At 41.1% G+C, this 16,199-nt stretch overlaps 1 protein-coding gene across 2 annotated transcripts in view; it reads right to left on the bottom strand.

The window, feature by feature from the left end:
* FAM184B (family with sequence similarity 184 member B) overlaps positions 1–6,834 on the bottom strand; it is a 151,068-nt gene extending 144,234 nt beyond the window's left edge. The window contains exon 1 of one of the 2 annotated variants that reach the window (XM_055385464.2): positions 5,435–6,834. In XM_055385464.2, coding sequence (XP_055241439.2) covers positions 5,435–5,575 — 141 coding nt within the window. In that variant the 5' untranslated portion in view covers positions 5,576–6,834. The remainder of the gene's footprint in view (positions 1–5,434) is intronic. The other variant, XM_055385463.2, reaches the window with a different exon arrangement.
* Between the last annotated feature and the right edge of the window lie 9,365 nt (positions 6,835–16,199).

The following is a 16,199-nucleotide window of genomic DNA, read 5'->3' on the forward strand; positions in this document are numbered from 1 at the left end:
AATGGATCTGGAACCTCTTCTTCCAAATACCTCCTCTGGGTGCATTTTACTGTTGCATCCTTCAATTGCTGCAAGCCAGTGGTTCTCAACCCTGTCAGCACATTGGATGCTCTTGAAGGGATTTGAAAAAAATACTAATACCTGTCACCATTCTCTCTTCTCCTTCTAAGATGGGCCTGGGCCCTGTATGCTGTTTGGTTTGCTTGTTTTAAACTTTGACTATAATCTCAAACTTAGGAAATAACCGACAGAAGAAGAACAGTACAAAGAACATCCACATACTCTTTTACTCAGAATCGCCTATTTTACCCCATTTTGTCTCATGTATCTTTTATTCTATTTCCATATTCTGTTTTCTATATGATGAAATGAAATGCTTTGAGAGTAAGGCATCATACTTCCTTAAACGTAAGATCAGCTTCGATGTGCATTTCCTAAGAATAAGATATTTTCTTTTTCTTTATTTTTTATTTATTTATTTTTTTTGAGATGGAGTCTCACTCTGTCACCAGGCTGGAGTGCAGTGGTATGATCTCAGCTCACTGCAACCTCCGCCTCCCGGGTTCAAGCGATTCTCCTGCCTCAGCCTCCTGGGTAGCTGGGACTACAGGTGAGCACCACCATGCCCAGCTAATTTTTGTATTTTAATTTTAATTTAATTTAATTTTATTTTTGAAATGGAGTCTTGCTCTGTTGCCCAGGCTGGAGTGCAGTGGTGCAGTCTTGGCTCACTGCAACCTCTGCCTCTTGGGTTCAATCGATTCTCCTGCCTCAGCCTCCCGAGTAGCTGGGACTACCGGTGCATGCCACCACACCCAGCTAATTTTTTGTATTTTTAGTAGAGTCAGGGTTTCACCATGTTAGCCAGGATGGTCTCCATCTCCTGACCTCATGATCTGCCCGCCTCGGCCTCCCAAAGTGCTGGGATTACAGGCGTGAGCTACTGTGCCCGGCCAGTTAACACAGTCTGAATCAGAAAAGTAAGGCTTTTAAAAGGTTTTTTTTTAGAGGAGGCGGGGCTCAAAAGATAAGCAGATTTTACTTTTAGAGAGGAAGACATTTCAGGCGAGGAAACTTCAAGAGGAAAGCTAGGTGAGTGCACAGTGGAGTAAGGAAAGAATCGTACTTCCCTGTGACCTGAGAATTGGGTGCGTAGGGATGTACTAGGAGATTGTGCTGAAGTAGGCTGGATAATATATGGTGGTACAGTCACTTCGCAAAACAATTTGGCAATTTCTTAAAGAAGTAAAAGTTATCATACAACTTAAGAATTCTGCTCCTAGGTATCTACCCAAGAACACATAAAGACTTGCACATGAATGTAATCTTCATAGCAGCATTATTCATAAAAGCCAAAAAGTAGAAACTCAAATGTCCATCAGCTGGTGAATGGATAAATAAAACACAGCATACCCATAGAACAGGATAAATAAGTAATAAAAAGGAACGAATTAATGATATGTGTTACAATGTGGATGAATCTTAAAGAATTAGATGGAAAGAATAATTTATTATATGGTTTCATTTAGAGATAGTTTAAAGAGATAGGAAGTAGATGAATGGTTGCCTGGGGCTGGTGGTGGGAACAGAAACTGACTACAAATGGCCACCGGGGAAGATTGCTTTGGGGTGATGAAAATGTCCCTAAAACTGGATTATGGTTATGGCTTAATGACTAAAACAATGTTGAACTGAACAATTAAAACAGGTGAATTTTATGGTATGTAAATTATACCTCAATAAAGCTGTAAATATTAAAAAAACTGTTAATCAAAATTAGGCAGAAAGAAAATAGGAAGCACAATCTTAGAAATAAAAAATATAATTATTGAAATTCAAAAAACTTAATAGATGGGAAAAACTCTGGATTGGACAAATTATTTAGAAGACTGGCAAATTAGAAGGCAAAGAATTCACCAGGATGCAACACAAAGACAAAATCTTTTTTTAAAAAAATAACATCTCAGGATACAGATAGTGAGGCTTCCTCACTTACCTAATGGTAGTGCCAGAAAAGATAATGGAGGTAATGGCTAGGAAGCAATATTGCAAGAGAAAATCAGTAATAATTTTCCAGAATTAAAGAAAGCACATGCACCCCTGTAATCCCAGCACTTTGGGAAGCCAAGGCGGGAGGATTGCTTGAGCTCAGGAGTCTGAGATCAGCCTGGGCAACATAGTGAGACCCTGTCTCTACAAAAATTTTTTTTAAAATTAGCTGGGCATGGTGGCTCATGCTTGTAGTCCAGCTTGAGTATGGGAGGTCAAGGTTGTAGTGAGCTTTGATCACACCACTGCACTCCAACCTGGGTGAAGTAGTGAGACACTGTCTCAAAGAAAAAAAAAATAGTACCTCCTCCTTTTGCAGAGGATAAAGATAAACTAACACCAAGACAGTTCTAGAAAACCTGCTGGACAGTAAAAATAAACAAAACAAATCTGAAATGTTATCAAAGAGAAAAGGCAGCTTATTTATAAGCGAATGAAAATTAGATTGGCAGTAGAATTTTTAACCAGCAACACTTAGTACCAGAAGACAGTGGAGTACTATCATCAGTGTGGTGTGGGAAAATAACTGTTCACTAGAATTTTATATCCAAATAAATCATCATACAACAGTGAGGGCAAAATTAAGACATTTCCAACAATGAATTCCCTCCCATACCAAGGCGCCTACAGAAAGAACTATTAAAGGATGGACTTCAGCCAGAAGAAAAGTGAACCCAAAGGGAACACTGTAGATTCAAGAAAAAGAAATAGCAGAAAAATTGATAAAATGTCATAAATTTAATTAACTTTTAACTATAACAACTATTTTTAAATTTAAGAAGTAAAAATAGATTGAATGCGGTGGCACATGCCTGAGCTTTGGAAGGTTGAGGCGGGAGGATTGCTTGAAGCCAGGAGTTCGAGACCAGCTTGGGCAACATGGTGAGACTCTATTTCTACAAAAAATTTTTGAAAAAGAAAATATTAGCTGGGGGTGGTGGTGTGGACCTGTTCCTAGCTACTTGGGAGTCTGAGGTGGGAGGATTGCTTGAGGTCAGGAGCTTGAGGCTCCAGTCAGCCACGACTGTGCCACTACACTCCAGCCTGGGTAACAGAGCAAGACCCTGTCTCTTAAACAAACAAACAAAAAAGTAAAAATAAAACTCTAGGCAGCAATAAAAAGATGGGAAGGAAGGGGCTGTTAAATGAGTAAAATATACAAAGTTCTTTCATGGGAAGAAACAATTACATACTAACTTTGTTAGCAAAAAAATCAGAGTTAAGTATGTATGTTGAAAAAATAAAAGACGATTCTGAGAAGAATAGAAATAAAACCTAAAGCTCTCAAACCAGCAGTGGAATATGGATCACTTTACTAATCTGATAGAAGGCAAGAATGGAAGAAAAAGAAGCAAGGAGAAAGAATGGTAAATGAAAAACACAAGATCTGATGGAAGAAGAGCCCAAATATATTAGTAATCGCAATAAATCCCTGTGGATTAAATTCATCTGTCAGAGACACAACCAAAATAAAACTCATAGAAAGATTAAATATGAAGATATGGAAAATATTTCACATACAAATAGTAGCTCAAAGAAGGGTGGCCTATTAATAACAAAAACTTCTAATTTAAGCAATTAGCATAAAAATGGTAAACAGACGCACTACATAAGGATCAATTGTGATTTCTAATGCAGAATATACTTTAAGAAACACTGCCTACTGTGTGCCAAGAATCATGTATGCCTTCTATACTGCTGTGTTTTCAGTGCTTGGCACATAATAGGTGTGCCATAAATATTAATGAGTGGAATGATTGCTATTTTATATTGAAATGATCTGTTTATGTGTTTGTCATACCACAAGGGCAAGACCATATCTTACTAATTGTTATGCCATCAACATTCAGCATAGCAGCTGGCACATAGTAGGAATTCCGTAAGTCCACACTGAATTCAAGGATCATCTCTTCCATAAAATCTCCCCTCACTGTTCCTCCCATACTGATTTGTCCTTTGTTTCTACTTCTATAGCACTCGTAATTGGAAACACCCAATTTAGCACCCAAGACATAGTCTTCAACCTTTCACTCAATATTTCAAATCTTGTTTCTCTAAAGCTATTTTAGATTCTTTGAAGATAGAGAAGATGCCTTGCACTGTGCCAAGTGCCTTTTCAGGTACTTGAATAAATACATGTTTTGGTTGATGTCACTATTTAGATGAATGTAGGTTAGATCAATAGTACCAGCTATACATGCCAAGGATGCTAAGGGCTATCTCCAGTCTCTGTTTTCATTCCTTGACCAAAGAGAGCCCTGTTTGGAGACAGGCTCACGTGCAAAGAATGTGAAGTTAATGAGACAGGTGGGAGTAGGCGGCTAGTGTTCAATTCCAAGCCTCTGTGCTCTATTCCTCCTGGCAAAATAGTGAGGTTGGCGGGACAGGGGGAGGGGAATGTCTGTGATCCCACAAAAAAATGTGTGGGAAGTGAGAGGGAGATGGTGAGGAAAGAGAGCATGTTGCAGACGCTACAGGACAGACCTGGACCTGACCTCTCCCTGGCGGGCATGGCACCAGGAGTTTATTATGAGACCGAAAGGAAACCCCAAGGCAAACAGCTAAATTCATCCACTTGAAACCTTGTATGGGAGACAGTGAGGGATGTTGTTTTCCATCTAGACAAGGCACAGAGGGGAGTCTGTGACAAGGAGCTTCTAATTGGGGAGCTGCAGAGGGTTAACAAAGAGCACTGGTGGCATCTTTTTGCTGGTCTTCTTGAAAAAGACATAGTCTGGGAAGGTTCAATCAGGGCCCCCTGCACGAGGTAACGAGGTGGGCTGGCTGACCTCCCTAGGTCCTTCCTAATCCCATAGTTATTTGGTGAATCGTGCTCTTCCCCATTTATGCTCCTACACACGTCTGCACCCAGTTTGATAGTAAGTCCCCTAGGCTGCATTCCAGGTTTAGTACGGTGCCACGCAAGCTGCTGGCACTCAACAAATGACGCAAATATTTGTTGAATGAAGGAATAAATGGATCAAGTGTTTAAATAGAGCCCACATGACCTCCCCAGCTGTAAAGTATGGCAGTTGAATGAAATCACAACATTCTAGGCACTTGAGCAAAGCTGGCGGGGACACACACACACACACACACACACACACACGATTCACATTCCCACCTTGGAAAAGCACAGACCACCTGCCCAGCCAGCAGGCTGTGGGAGTTTCCTTGGCAAGGATCCTCTTTCTCTGCTGCTTTAGGATGGTGCCTCTAGAAGGTCAAGTCACCCAGATTTAGGACCGCTTCCCTTCCCGGTTGCCCTCCGAGACAAAGTTTCTGTCTGGATTTGGCCCGGGCCTCCCGGGAGGCGCATCCGCACTGACTCCCGGCTCGGGCGCCCCGGGCGTGCAGCTCGCTGGCCCGCTGCGCCCCACCTTACCTTGGTGAGCTGGGCGATCTTCTTGCACATTTTCACGTGCATCTCGGGATCACAGTCCATTCTCCAGCCGGCGCCACCGTCGGCTTTGGAGCCCTGGCAAGTCCCGGGCGGGTTAATTTTGCTGTTGAGAGCAGAAGCCATCGCTAAAACGCGCCCAGCACTCAGACTCTCGCTCGTTTTCTCCCTGCCCACCGTGTGCACGTGCGTGCGCGCGCGGGCGTGCGAGCGTGTGGGTTTCTCGGGAGAGGTGGCACTGCAGTCCCGTCGCCTGCACCGCCGCGTGGTCCCAGCTTCCCGAAGGTCTCCGCCTCCCGGGCTCACCCGCGCGCCCACCCTTTTTCCTCTCCTGCTGGTTCTCTGGCTGGCTGGCTCCTCGGGCACCCGCACCCTGCGGCGAGGCGTCGGCGCCCCGCACGTGCCGCTGGCGATCAGTCTGCAGTTCCCCAGCCAGTGCAGGTTTCGTGTGCAAGGGGAGAGCTTCCGCGGCTAGGAGCTGCCGGCCTTGGGGGGTTTGCGCTGGGCGGGCACTGCGCTCTTGGACACATGGGTGGCGCGCGGCCCTGGACTTGGTGGCGACGGACCCTGCCCGAGGTGGGGATCCCAGGCTAAGGAGGAAGAAGAGCCTCCGGAGAGGGACAGGGCACAGTGACTCGCGGCTCCCGAGTCTCCGAGCTGATAGCGGAGATGGCGGTGGCGGACGAGATGCTAAGAGAGGGGCGGGTAGGTGAGGGCGAGCCACCGGGACTTGAGGAGGTGTGGGATCCGGGGCGCACGGTGTGGGCCAGCGCCTGAGTTGCGGGAGTGCACAGCGGGGCTGGGGATGGTAGCCTTCCTTTTTGGATCTTGGAGAGGAGCCAGGACATTGCGGGAGGATTGCCGGAGATGCCCAAACAAAGAGGAGAAGCCAAGGGGATGGCAGGGTGCGGGTAACCGAAATCTGAGATGAGAAAGTGCGAAACGGGTAATGCGGGAAGCGGTAGGAACGCAAAGACAAAGTCGTTAGGGAGGTAGAAAGGATGGTGGCAGGTGCGGGAAAGGAAGAAGCAAAGAGGAATGGAGCAGTTAGATGAGTAACAGATGGAACTGAAAATCTTAGTAAACCGAGCCCATTGAAAGTAAAGTGAGTCGTCCAAATCCACACTACTGGCCTTGGGCAGACTGGAGCCAGACTGTCAAGTTTTCGGATTCTGAGCTGGTGTCTGTTTAGTGTTTGGTGAGGGGAGAGGTTAGCGGGCCAAATTTCTTTCTGGCGTGTTCTCTGGTTTCAGACAGTGGGCTTTAAGGGAAAGTGACAGCACCGTGATCAGCTTTTCCTAAAGCTCGAATAATAGGTCTTCATGATAGTTTGCATAGTGAATGTATATCATTTATACATTGCCTTTTATCAGAAATTTTAATAATCTTCATAAACCAAGCAAGCTTCAAAGGGTCTCAGAAACCACAGTTCCACCCATCCATACTGAAGGTAACAATACCCATTTTTGTCGATGAGGAAAATTGACCCAGAAAATTTGTACCAAGTCAGGCAATTACAAGTAGAACTGTTTCTGAAATAGACATTCCTATTCTAGATTCTGTATCAAATGACCGGCCTCGGTTTTTGGTTTCTAATTTACCATCTTAAGTTCTCTTTTTAGCACAACCCCTCCCTCCCCCAGTTCCTTTAGAAAACAGAAACGAAGCCTCTGAGGATGGGGGTCAGGGGGTCAGGAATCCACATTAAACAGCTCTCTGCTTAATTCCAAATTGTGTATTTAGAATATTTTCTGCAGGATCTTAATATACACTAAATTTTACAGGAAGTCAACCACTGTGTAAACTAGAGGAAAATTAGCGTTTTTGGTCAAGAACTTTACCAAAAGTTATTCACCATTTTGGAAAATCACATCAAGGGCCAGGTGGCTCATGATATTTGGTTGCCAATACAACACAGTTATTTATTTATTTATTTTTATTTTTTTGAGGCAGAGTCTTGCTCTGTCACCCAGGCTGGAGTGCAGAGGCATGATCTCGGCTTACTGCAACTTCTACTTCCTGGGTTTAAGCCATTCTTGTGCCTCAGCCTCCGGAGTAGCTGGGATAACAGGCATGCACCACCACGCCCGACTAATTTTTGCATTTTTAGTAGAGATGGGGTTTCTCCATGTTGGCCAAGTTGGTCTCAAATTCCTGGCCTCGAGTGATCCTCCCACCTAGGCCTCCAGTGATCCTCCCACCTAGGCCTCCCAAAGTACTGGAATTACAGGTGTGAGCCACCGTGCCTGGCCACAACACACTTCTAACTGCCATATTCATGGTGAGTCTACCTATATATGCAAGCATCTGATTACTACACTGTGTCCCTCAGTATCAACAGGGGATTGGTTCCAGTACCCCTTCAGATACCAAAATCCATGGATGTTCAAGTCACTTACATAAAATGGTGTAGCATTTGCATATAACCTACTCACATCCTCTCGTATGCATTAAATCATCTCTATATTACTTGTAATACCTAATACAACGTAAATGTTATGTAATTAGTTGTTACACTGTATTGTTTAGGGAATAAAAAAATAGGCTGTATATGTATACAGTACAGATGCAACCATCAATTTTTTTTCCTCAAATGTTTTTGACTTGTGGTTAGTTGACTTTGAGGATATGGAACACATTGATATGGAGGGCCAACTGTACATATTATTTAATTATGAAATATCAAGAATCAAATGTCAAGAAAATCAAAGTCAAGAAATTATGCAGATTTAAAAAGGTGTGTATTATCTATGAATTTCAAGATAGTAACGTGGATGTTATAAAAAGGGTGATGTTGGGTCTGAAAAGAATTGAAAGCCATTGCTCTAGATGATCTTATACACACTAAAGTTTAGAAAAACTGCAAGTCTAACCCCAAGTTTTAGTTTTTTAATAATGATTTCATTAGGTCTTGGGGCTAAAAAAATGTTCCAGTAGGAAATATTATACTTTCAACTTTACAATGGAAGACAATGGGAAAATCAGATTCCTTTATCAGCTTTGTTGGCCCACAGCTGCTGTAATCAAGGCACCATGAGCCGACCTGTTTTGGAGAGTCCTCTGCAGCTCCTAGGATTTTCCAGCACTGGGATTAGTAGGTCCCTTTACACCATCAGGAATGAAATTGAGGGCAGAAGAGAATTAAGTACTATATCAAATGTGGAGGTGGAAGTACATTTATTAGGCCACTAATGTCATATTGGCACTGTGCTAAGCCTGTAGCACATGTTTTGACCTTCTCTGAGGTACTTATTGTCATCCTCATTCTACAGACTAGGAAAGTGAAGCTAAGGCAGGTTGAGTCCCCAACTGTATACAGCTAGTGAATGGATCTGGGTCTATCTGACCTCAAAGGTGATATTCTTTCCAATTGATTTGTCTTTAGATTATAAATATAAGCTTCCCAGAGCACAATGCTGGCAATATGATATTTTTCTTTTAAAAATTCTTATTTTTTAAAATAGAAACAAGGTCTCACTATGATGTCCAGGCTGGTCTTGAACTCCTAGCTTCAAGTGATCTTCCCACCTCGGCCTCCCAAAAGTGCTGGGATTACAGGTGTGAGCCACTGTGCTTGGTCAGAAAAATTTAAAATCATAATTGATTTGCCTTTTCTTTAGATTATAAACTTCTCATAGTATCCCCCCCAAACATCCTCACCCATAATAATACAAACAACAACAACAAAAAAAAGAGTAGAAGCAAGCAAAAATAACCCCACATTCCAAACTCAAGAAAATTATTGTTAATATTTTGGAGAAGATACTTCTAGACATTTCTGTGTACACATATAGAAAATGTAACAAACATATATGTATTTCAGGAATGTTTACACACTTCTGTGTAAACTATAAACAAATACTATAATAATTTTTTTTTTTGAGACGAAGTCTCGCTCTTGTTGCCCAGGATGGAGTGCAGTGGCACAATCTTGGCTCACTGCAACTTCCACCTTCCGGGTTCAAGAGATTCTCTTGCTTCATTCAGCCTCCTGAGTAGCTGGGATTTCAGGCATGCGCCACCATGCCTGGCTAATTTTTGTATTTTTAGTAGAGATGGGGTTTCGCCATGTTGGCCAGGCTGGTCTCGAACTCCTGACCTCAGCTTCAGCCTCCCAAAGTGTTGGGATTACAGGTATGAGCCACTGCACCCGACCAATAATTTTTTTTGTTTTGTTTGTTTTGGTTTTGATGAGTCTCACTCTATCGCCCAGGCTGGAGTGCAGTGGTGTGATCTTGGCTCACTACAACCTCTGCCTGCTGGGTTCAGGGGATTCTCCTGCCTCAGCTGGGATTACAGGTGCCTGCCACTATGCATGGCTAATTTTTCTATTTTTAGTAGAGACAGGGTTTCACCATATTGGCCAGGCTGGTCTTGAACTCCTGACCTCAAGTGATCCGCCCACCTTGGCCTCCCAAAATGCTAGGATTACAGGGGTAAGCCACCATGCCCCGCCTATAATAATGCTTTTGAACCCTACTTACTCAGTAATATAAAGTGGATATCTTTTTGTCAATGAAGATCTACCTTCCCATTCATAACAACCAGTTTTCCATTACATACAATACCATTTACTCTATCTTCTACTGGACAATTTTTAAAATATTTTAAGCCAAAATCTTTAACGTATATTTGTAATGTATGCTTGCTGTATTATGAGGATATTAAATTCTGTCCTAAGGGATAGAGAAAAAAAAGAATATATGAAACTCATGTGTTAAGTATAATGGGCAAAGAAGTAGCCTGTGAAATAGGCAGGATTAAGATGTTAAGTATAGATAGTGTAGAGCAAGACATGACAGAAAATAAATGGAACATATGTAAAAAGGATGGAAGAAACAAGAGTGTTCCTAACGGACAGAATAAGGTGGGAAAGGCCAAGTTGCAATGTACAGACGATGCCACCTTCAGGCTGATAGTTCATTCCTAAAATGGCCATTCATTAATGACACCCGTTCTGGCCCTATTTCTGTTCTGCCACAGAAACACAGATTAAGAACATGGCTTTCAGTCGGGAGCAGTGGCTCATGTCTGTAATCCCAGCACTTTGGGAGGCTAATGTGGGAGGATTGCTTGAACCCGGGAGTTCGAGGCTGCAGTGAGCTATGATCCTGCCACTGCACTCTAGCCTGGGTGACAGAGTGAGATCCTGTCTCTAAAAATAAAAACAAACAAACAAACAAACAAAAAACCCATGGCTCTCAGCAGGCCATTAGCTAGGTATCCTTGCCCCTGAGTTTCTGACAGAGCAAGTGTGCGCTGGCTGTAAGCACTGCTGAGCCCCCATTTTCAGTTTTGGCTGTAGTCCTCATAACCTAATTATCAGAGGTAAAGGTTGATGTAGCAGATAAGACGCCACAACACTGTGTAACATGAAATTCAGGTAATTTTTCCTCCCACCTCTCTTGGACCCTATCCTAAATGTGTTAAACGTCACTATATCTTTCCAACTATATTTTGTTTAAAAGCGATAAACCATGTGATTTGAGCCTCTTAATTTGCGGTGTGAGGTTTCCTGTTCATGACACCTGGGACAGCCTGCCTAATCGTGTATTTTAAGGTTACTGTTGCATCAAGGCAACTGCCTACATGACATTGTTGTAAGTGGGTTTTTGCACAGATGTGCAAGTGTTCCCATAGAAATATTCCCCCGCACCATTTGTTTGCTGGTAGAACTGAATACCTTCCCACAACTTGATTAGTCATTGTTTTTGCCTGGCTTTCTTGCTGCTTACAAAGAGCTCTTCCTTAATAGGGGCTTTTAGCACTTTGCCTATCATATATATTGCAAACATTTCCCGCAGTTAGCGGATTTTTTTTCTAGCTTTCTCATGCTCTATAAACATTTTGAATTTTTATGTAGGAAAATCTGTTGATCTTTTCCCTCACATTTTTTGGCTTCTTCCTCATGCTTAGAAAAGCCTTCTCTACCCCAGATTATGAGGAAAAGGGAATCCATAGTTTATCCTAGCACTTTCATGACTTCATTTAAAATATGGTTTATCTACCTGGGATTTATGCTGATATATGGAATGAGGTTAGACTCCAGACTTATGCTTTTCCAGATGGCTAAATGGTTGTCCCAACAGGTATTAAATAATTCATCTTTACCACGCTGATAATCTAAGTGTTGCCTTAGGTGATTTCTTTGGTAAAAATTTACTTCGGTAGATTTACTTAGGCTAAAGCTTTTAATTAGTATTTTTCTTTCCTAATCAGTTAAGTGGCACAGGTAACTCGATTGTTGTTATTACTCCTAATATATTACTCATCTAAAACCAAGTTCACATTCTTGAGTATCTAGAATGCTTTTTCCCCCACTATGCCTGACTCATTCCTACTCATCTTTCAGATCTCAGCCTGAATGTCAGTTCCACAGGAAGGCTGTCTCTGTAGTTGCAGATCAGGCTGCATGTCCTTAACATATGTTCTCGTAGCTCTGCATTTCCGTACAGCACCTATACCATATTTTATTTTTAAAAGCTGATGTTTTCTGTCAAACATCTTCCCTTTTTTGAGTGAATGTAAGAACACACGTGTAAATTAGCATCATGCTTTTTTTTTTTAACTGTAATCCTTACACACATTAACTAGTATTCAGGGTTTCATTAAACGTAGCATGGTATCAAATCTTCCATCTCATCTCCCAGGGAGTAAAATGAAAACCTCTTTTACACAATGGCGACGCTTGTACTGAGATTTCAGTATATCGACATGACACCATGGAGCATGACATTTTGGAATAAAATGTTTTACAGCAAAGTCATAGTCAGATTGTGTTAAATATTAATATGATCATTTGAGCTATGTACTAAGTGGCAACTCAAATTTTTTAATGGACTAAAGTATTGGTAATATGTCTGATCTATGGTTGAATATTGCATTGTAGTTGTTTCTCAATTTCTCTTTTTGGAATTGACTCCAGCTGTTTTTGGTGGTGGTTGTCCTCCACAGTGTCTTTGCAGACAAGTATTATCCAGAGTATTTACATGGGGTTAGAAATTCTCAAATATTAGTAAACATAAAATTTGTTTATATTTACTAAACAAGGAGTTTGATAAAAATGAGTATTTCTGCTTCCCCATCTCAGAAATTTTGATTCATCGGTCTGGGGTCAGGCATTTAAAACAATCTCTTCAGTGATGCTGTTGTAGATGCTACCAGACACCATGTAGAGAATTGCTTCATGGCCCAACCAACCCTTGCTAGTTCCCTCTAAGTGCTTTGTGATGTTCTTCTTGTCCTCTCTGCTATCCACATCCCAAAATCCTCCAATTCTCGGTTCAAATCACACCCATGAGGTAGCCCTGGACTGACTACTCCAGTCAGAGGTGCTGTCTTTGAGCTCCCGTAGCAGTGAGTTATTTCATGAAATGTTAGAAATATTGTATACTAATAACACATTATGACACAGTGTTGCAACATTTAAAACAAAGCAACATAATTGAATTTATCATTTTGAGATACTGTGATTCAGAGGTCTAGTTTTAAGTTCAGAGGTCTAGTGTTAAGTTCAGTTTATTTCAACACTGACTTTAATAGCTGTTATAACCGAAAACCTATGAAATTTCATTGATTCAAGCGAAGAATATCATTACCTGTACTTACTAAGTTATGTTATAAGTTTTGCAATCTCATCCACCAATTTTCAAAAAGCACTTTGGTGAAATTCAGTAAAGTTATTATCTTCCCTGACCAATCAATTCTCACAAGCTAATCATAAAATGATGATTTTTGAACACATAATATATACTTATGGTACAATATTCAAAAGTGAAAAAATGAAAAGGTTCCCTCCCACCTTTGTTCCTGGTCACTGTTTCCACTCCCCCAGGGGCAACCAGTTCTATTAATACAGGAGCATTCTGAGCCTGTAGATATTATTTTCTGACCCATTTTGTGCTTACTACCATAATGAATGCAGAAGGACATGGTTTTCCCACACCATATCTCCTCCACATTCCTCAGCCTTATTTGCTTAGAATTTCACTAACCACTTAATATGACTACAGTTGTAGTAACATTATGGTTCATGGTCAAAGAATGATCACAATTACTCCTACTTTCTTATACAACACCTGCCTCCCATACTGTTTTTTTTTTTTAAGTCACTACCTGATGGGGATGCACTGGAATCTGCACTGGCCTCAATGTTCAGCAAAAATCTGCTCTTAGGCACTGGCCTTGGCCTTTGGGAGGCTACATAGCTAACTTCCACCTTCAATATTGTCTTTGTTATTCCAGAAATTGTACCTGATCAATAATAATGGTTTGGTTTTCAGACAAACATCATATCTGGTCAGATTAACAGCATCTGCAGTATTAACGAAGCAAGCATATTATTAAGGCGATGCTAATTGCTAAACTACACAAGTAGCTTGACATGGTTTTTTTGGTCACATTAAAGTGACTGAGTTACTGGTCTTTGGACCTCTTTCCTGTCTAAAGTGAATCAAGGATCAGCTCCTTCTATCTTGCGGGTCCACTATCCCCTAGAGCCTGACAGTCATCTGCATCCAGCCAGCAAAATGCAAAAAAGAACACAGAGAAGGTATATTCACTTCTAAAACACCTTGGCCTTGAAGTAACACACCAATTCTGTTGTCACTCCATCGGCAAAAACTGATATGCACTATCTAGATATAAGGGGATCAGGGAAATGTAATTTTTGACTGGCTAGCAATTTTTCATAACTGTACACTATGAAAAGAGAGCACACCTTTTGTTTTTTGAGGCGGAGTCTCACTCTGTCGCCAGGCTGGAGTGCAGTGGCACGATCTTGGCTCACTGCAGCCTCCGCCTTCTGGGTTCAAGCGATTCTCCTGCTTCAGCCACCTGAGTAGCTGGGATTACAGGTGTGTGCTGCCATGCTTGGCTAATTTTTTTGTATTTTTAGTAGAGAAGGGGTTTCACCATGTTGGCCAGGATGGTCTTGATCTCCTGACCTCGGGGAGCACTCATTTGTAATGGACATAAAATTAACTAGTGCAAATAATTCAGACTTATTGCAGATTATCTGTTTTTGTTTTGTTTTGTTTTGTTTTTTTTAAACAAGGTCTCTTACTCTGTCATCCAGGCTGGAGTATAGTGGTGTGGACTCAAGTGATCCTTCCATCTCCGCCTCCTGAGTAGCTGGGACCACAGGTGCATGCCACCACCATACTTTGCTAATTTAAAAAAATTTTTGGTAGAGATGAGGTCTCCCTATGTTGCCCAGGCTGGTCTCACACTTCTGAACTCAAGCGATCCTCTCACCTTGGCCTCCCAAAATGCTGGGATTATAGGCATGAGCCACCACACCTGGCCTGAACGTTCATTTTAAAATAAAGGTAAACAAAAACATTCCAGTTATAAACTGAAGTGAAAAAAAAATCTCACTGCAATGTAAGCTTTATGAAGGCAGGAATTTTTGTCTGTTTTGTTTATTGCTAAATTCTTAGCACTTGGCACTGTGTAGGTGCTCAATAAATATTTGCTGAGTGACTGAATGTGCTTCTATTAATAAGCAAAAACATTAATGTGTATGTACTACAAAAGTAAAGTGCTACAAATAATAATTGTAGAAAGTGTCAATGTTTTGTACAGAAACTGATACTGAGAACTTTCTGGTAGTTGAATAACAGGGAAGTAGAAGGATAATATTTAAAATAGTAAGACTAGATAATGTCTAAAAGAATAACTCAAAAATGTAAAAAATTTAAATAATAATATATGGTAGAATAATACAGATTTGGTTATTTTTCATTCATTCTAATGCAGAATTGGTGTGCTAACATTCAAAATTTTAAACAAAATAAGTGTTAAGAACTGTTTGATTTTTAGTTAATTTATGCCACTTAGATAATTAGTTTTTAGGAAGAAGTCCAATTTGGGAATTCTTCAGTCTTTTGGGGATAACTTAAAAACAGTATGTCAGCTTTCCTACCCAAATTTCATGAAAACAAAAAAAACAAAAAAACCTCCAAAGACATAAATGTCATATATGATAAATCCCCTTGAATTTGGATAAAGAATGTGAAGAAAAGGAGAAAGTATTGGAGAAAAATGAGATACCCACAAATATTCTCTTCTCAGTAATCAAATTTGAAAATGTATCTTAAATGTGAAAGCTAAACTATAAATCTTCTAAAAAAATAGAAGACTATCTTCATAATATTCAAGTTAACAAAGATTTGTTAAAGCACTAACCATAATACAAAAATAAATCTGATAAATTAGATTTCATCAAAGTTGAAAACTTCTACTCATCAAAATATACCATTAAGAAAACAAACAATGCCTGGGTGTGGTGGCTCACGCCTGTAATTCCAGCACTTTGGGAGGCCAAGGCAGGCAGATCACTTGAGGTCAGAGTTCGAGACCAGCCTGGCCAACATGGAGAAACTCTGTCTCTACTAACAACAACAACAACAACAAAAACCTACAAAAATTAGCTGGGTGTGGTGGCACACACCTGTAATCCCAGTTACTTGGGAGGCTAAGGCACAAGAATTGCTTGAGCCTGGGAGGCAGAGGTTGCAGTGAGCTGAGATCCCGCCACTGCACTCCTGCTTGGGCATCAGAGTAGGACTCTGTCTTAAAAAAAAGAAAATAGGCAAGGCATAGAATGGCAGAAGAAATTCATTATATAAATAAACAACTTGTATACAGTGTATATAAAAACTCCTATAGGCTGGGCATGGTGGCTCATGCCTGTAATTTCAGCTGGGGGATTTTGGGAGGTTGAGAGGATAAGATTGTCTGAGGTCAG

The sequence above is a fragment of the Gorilla gorilla genome, chromosome 3 (assembly GCF_029281585.2).
Source record: "Gorilla gorilla gorilla isolate KB3781 chromosome 3, NHGRI_mGorGor1-v2.1_pri, whole genome shotgun sequence".
Classification (NCBI taxonomy): domain Eukaryota; kingdom Metazoa; phylum Chordata; class Mammalia; order Primates; family Hominidae; genus Gorilla; species Gorilla gorilla.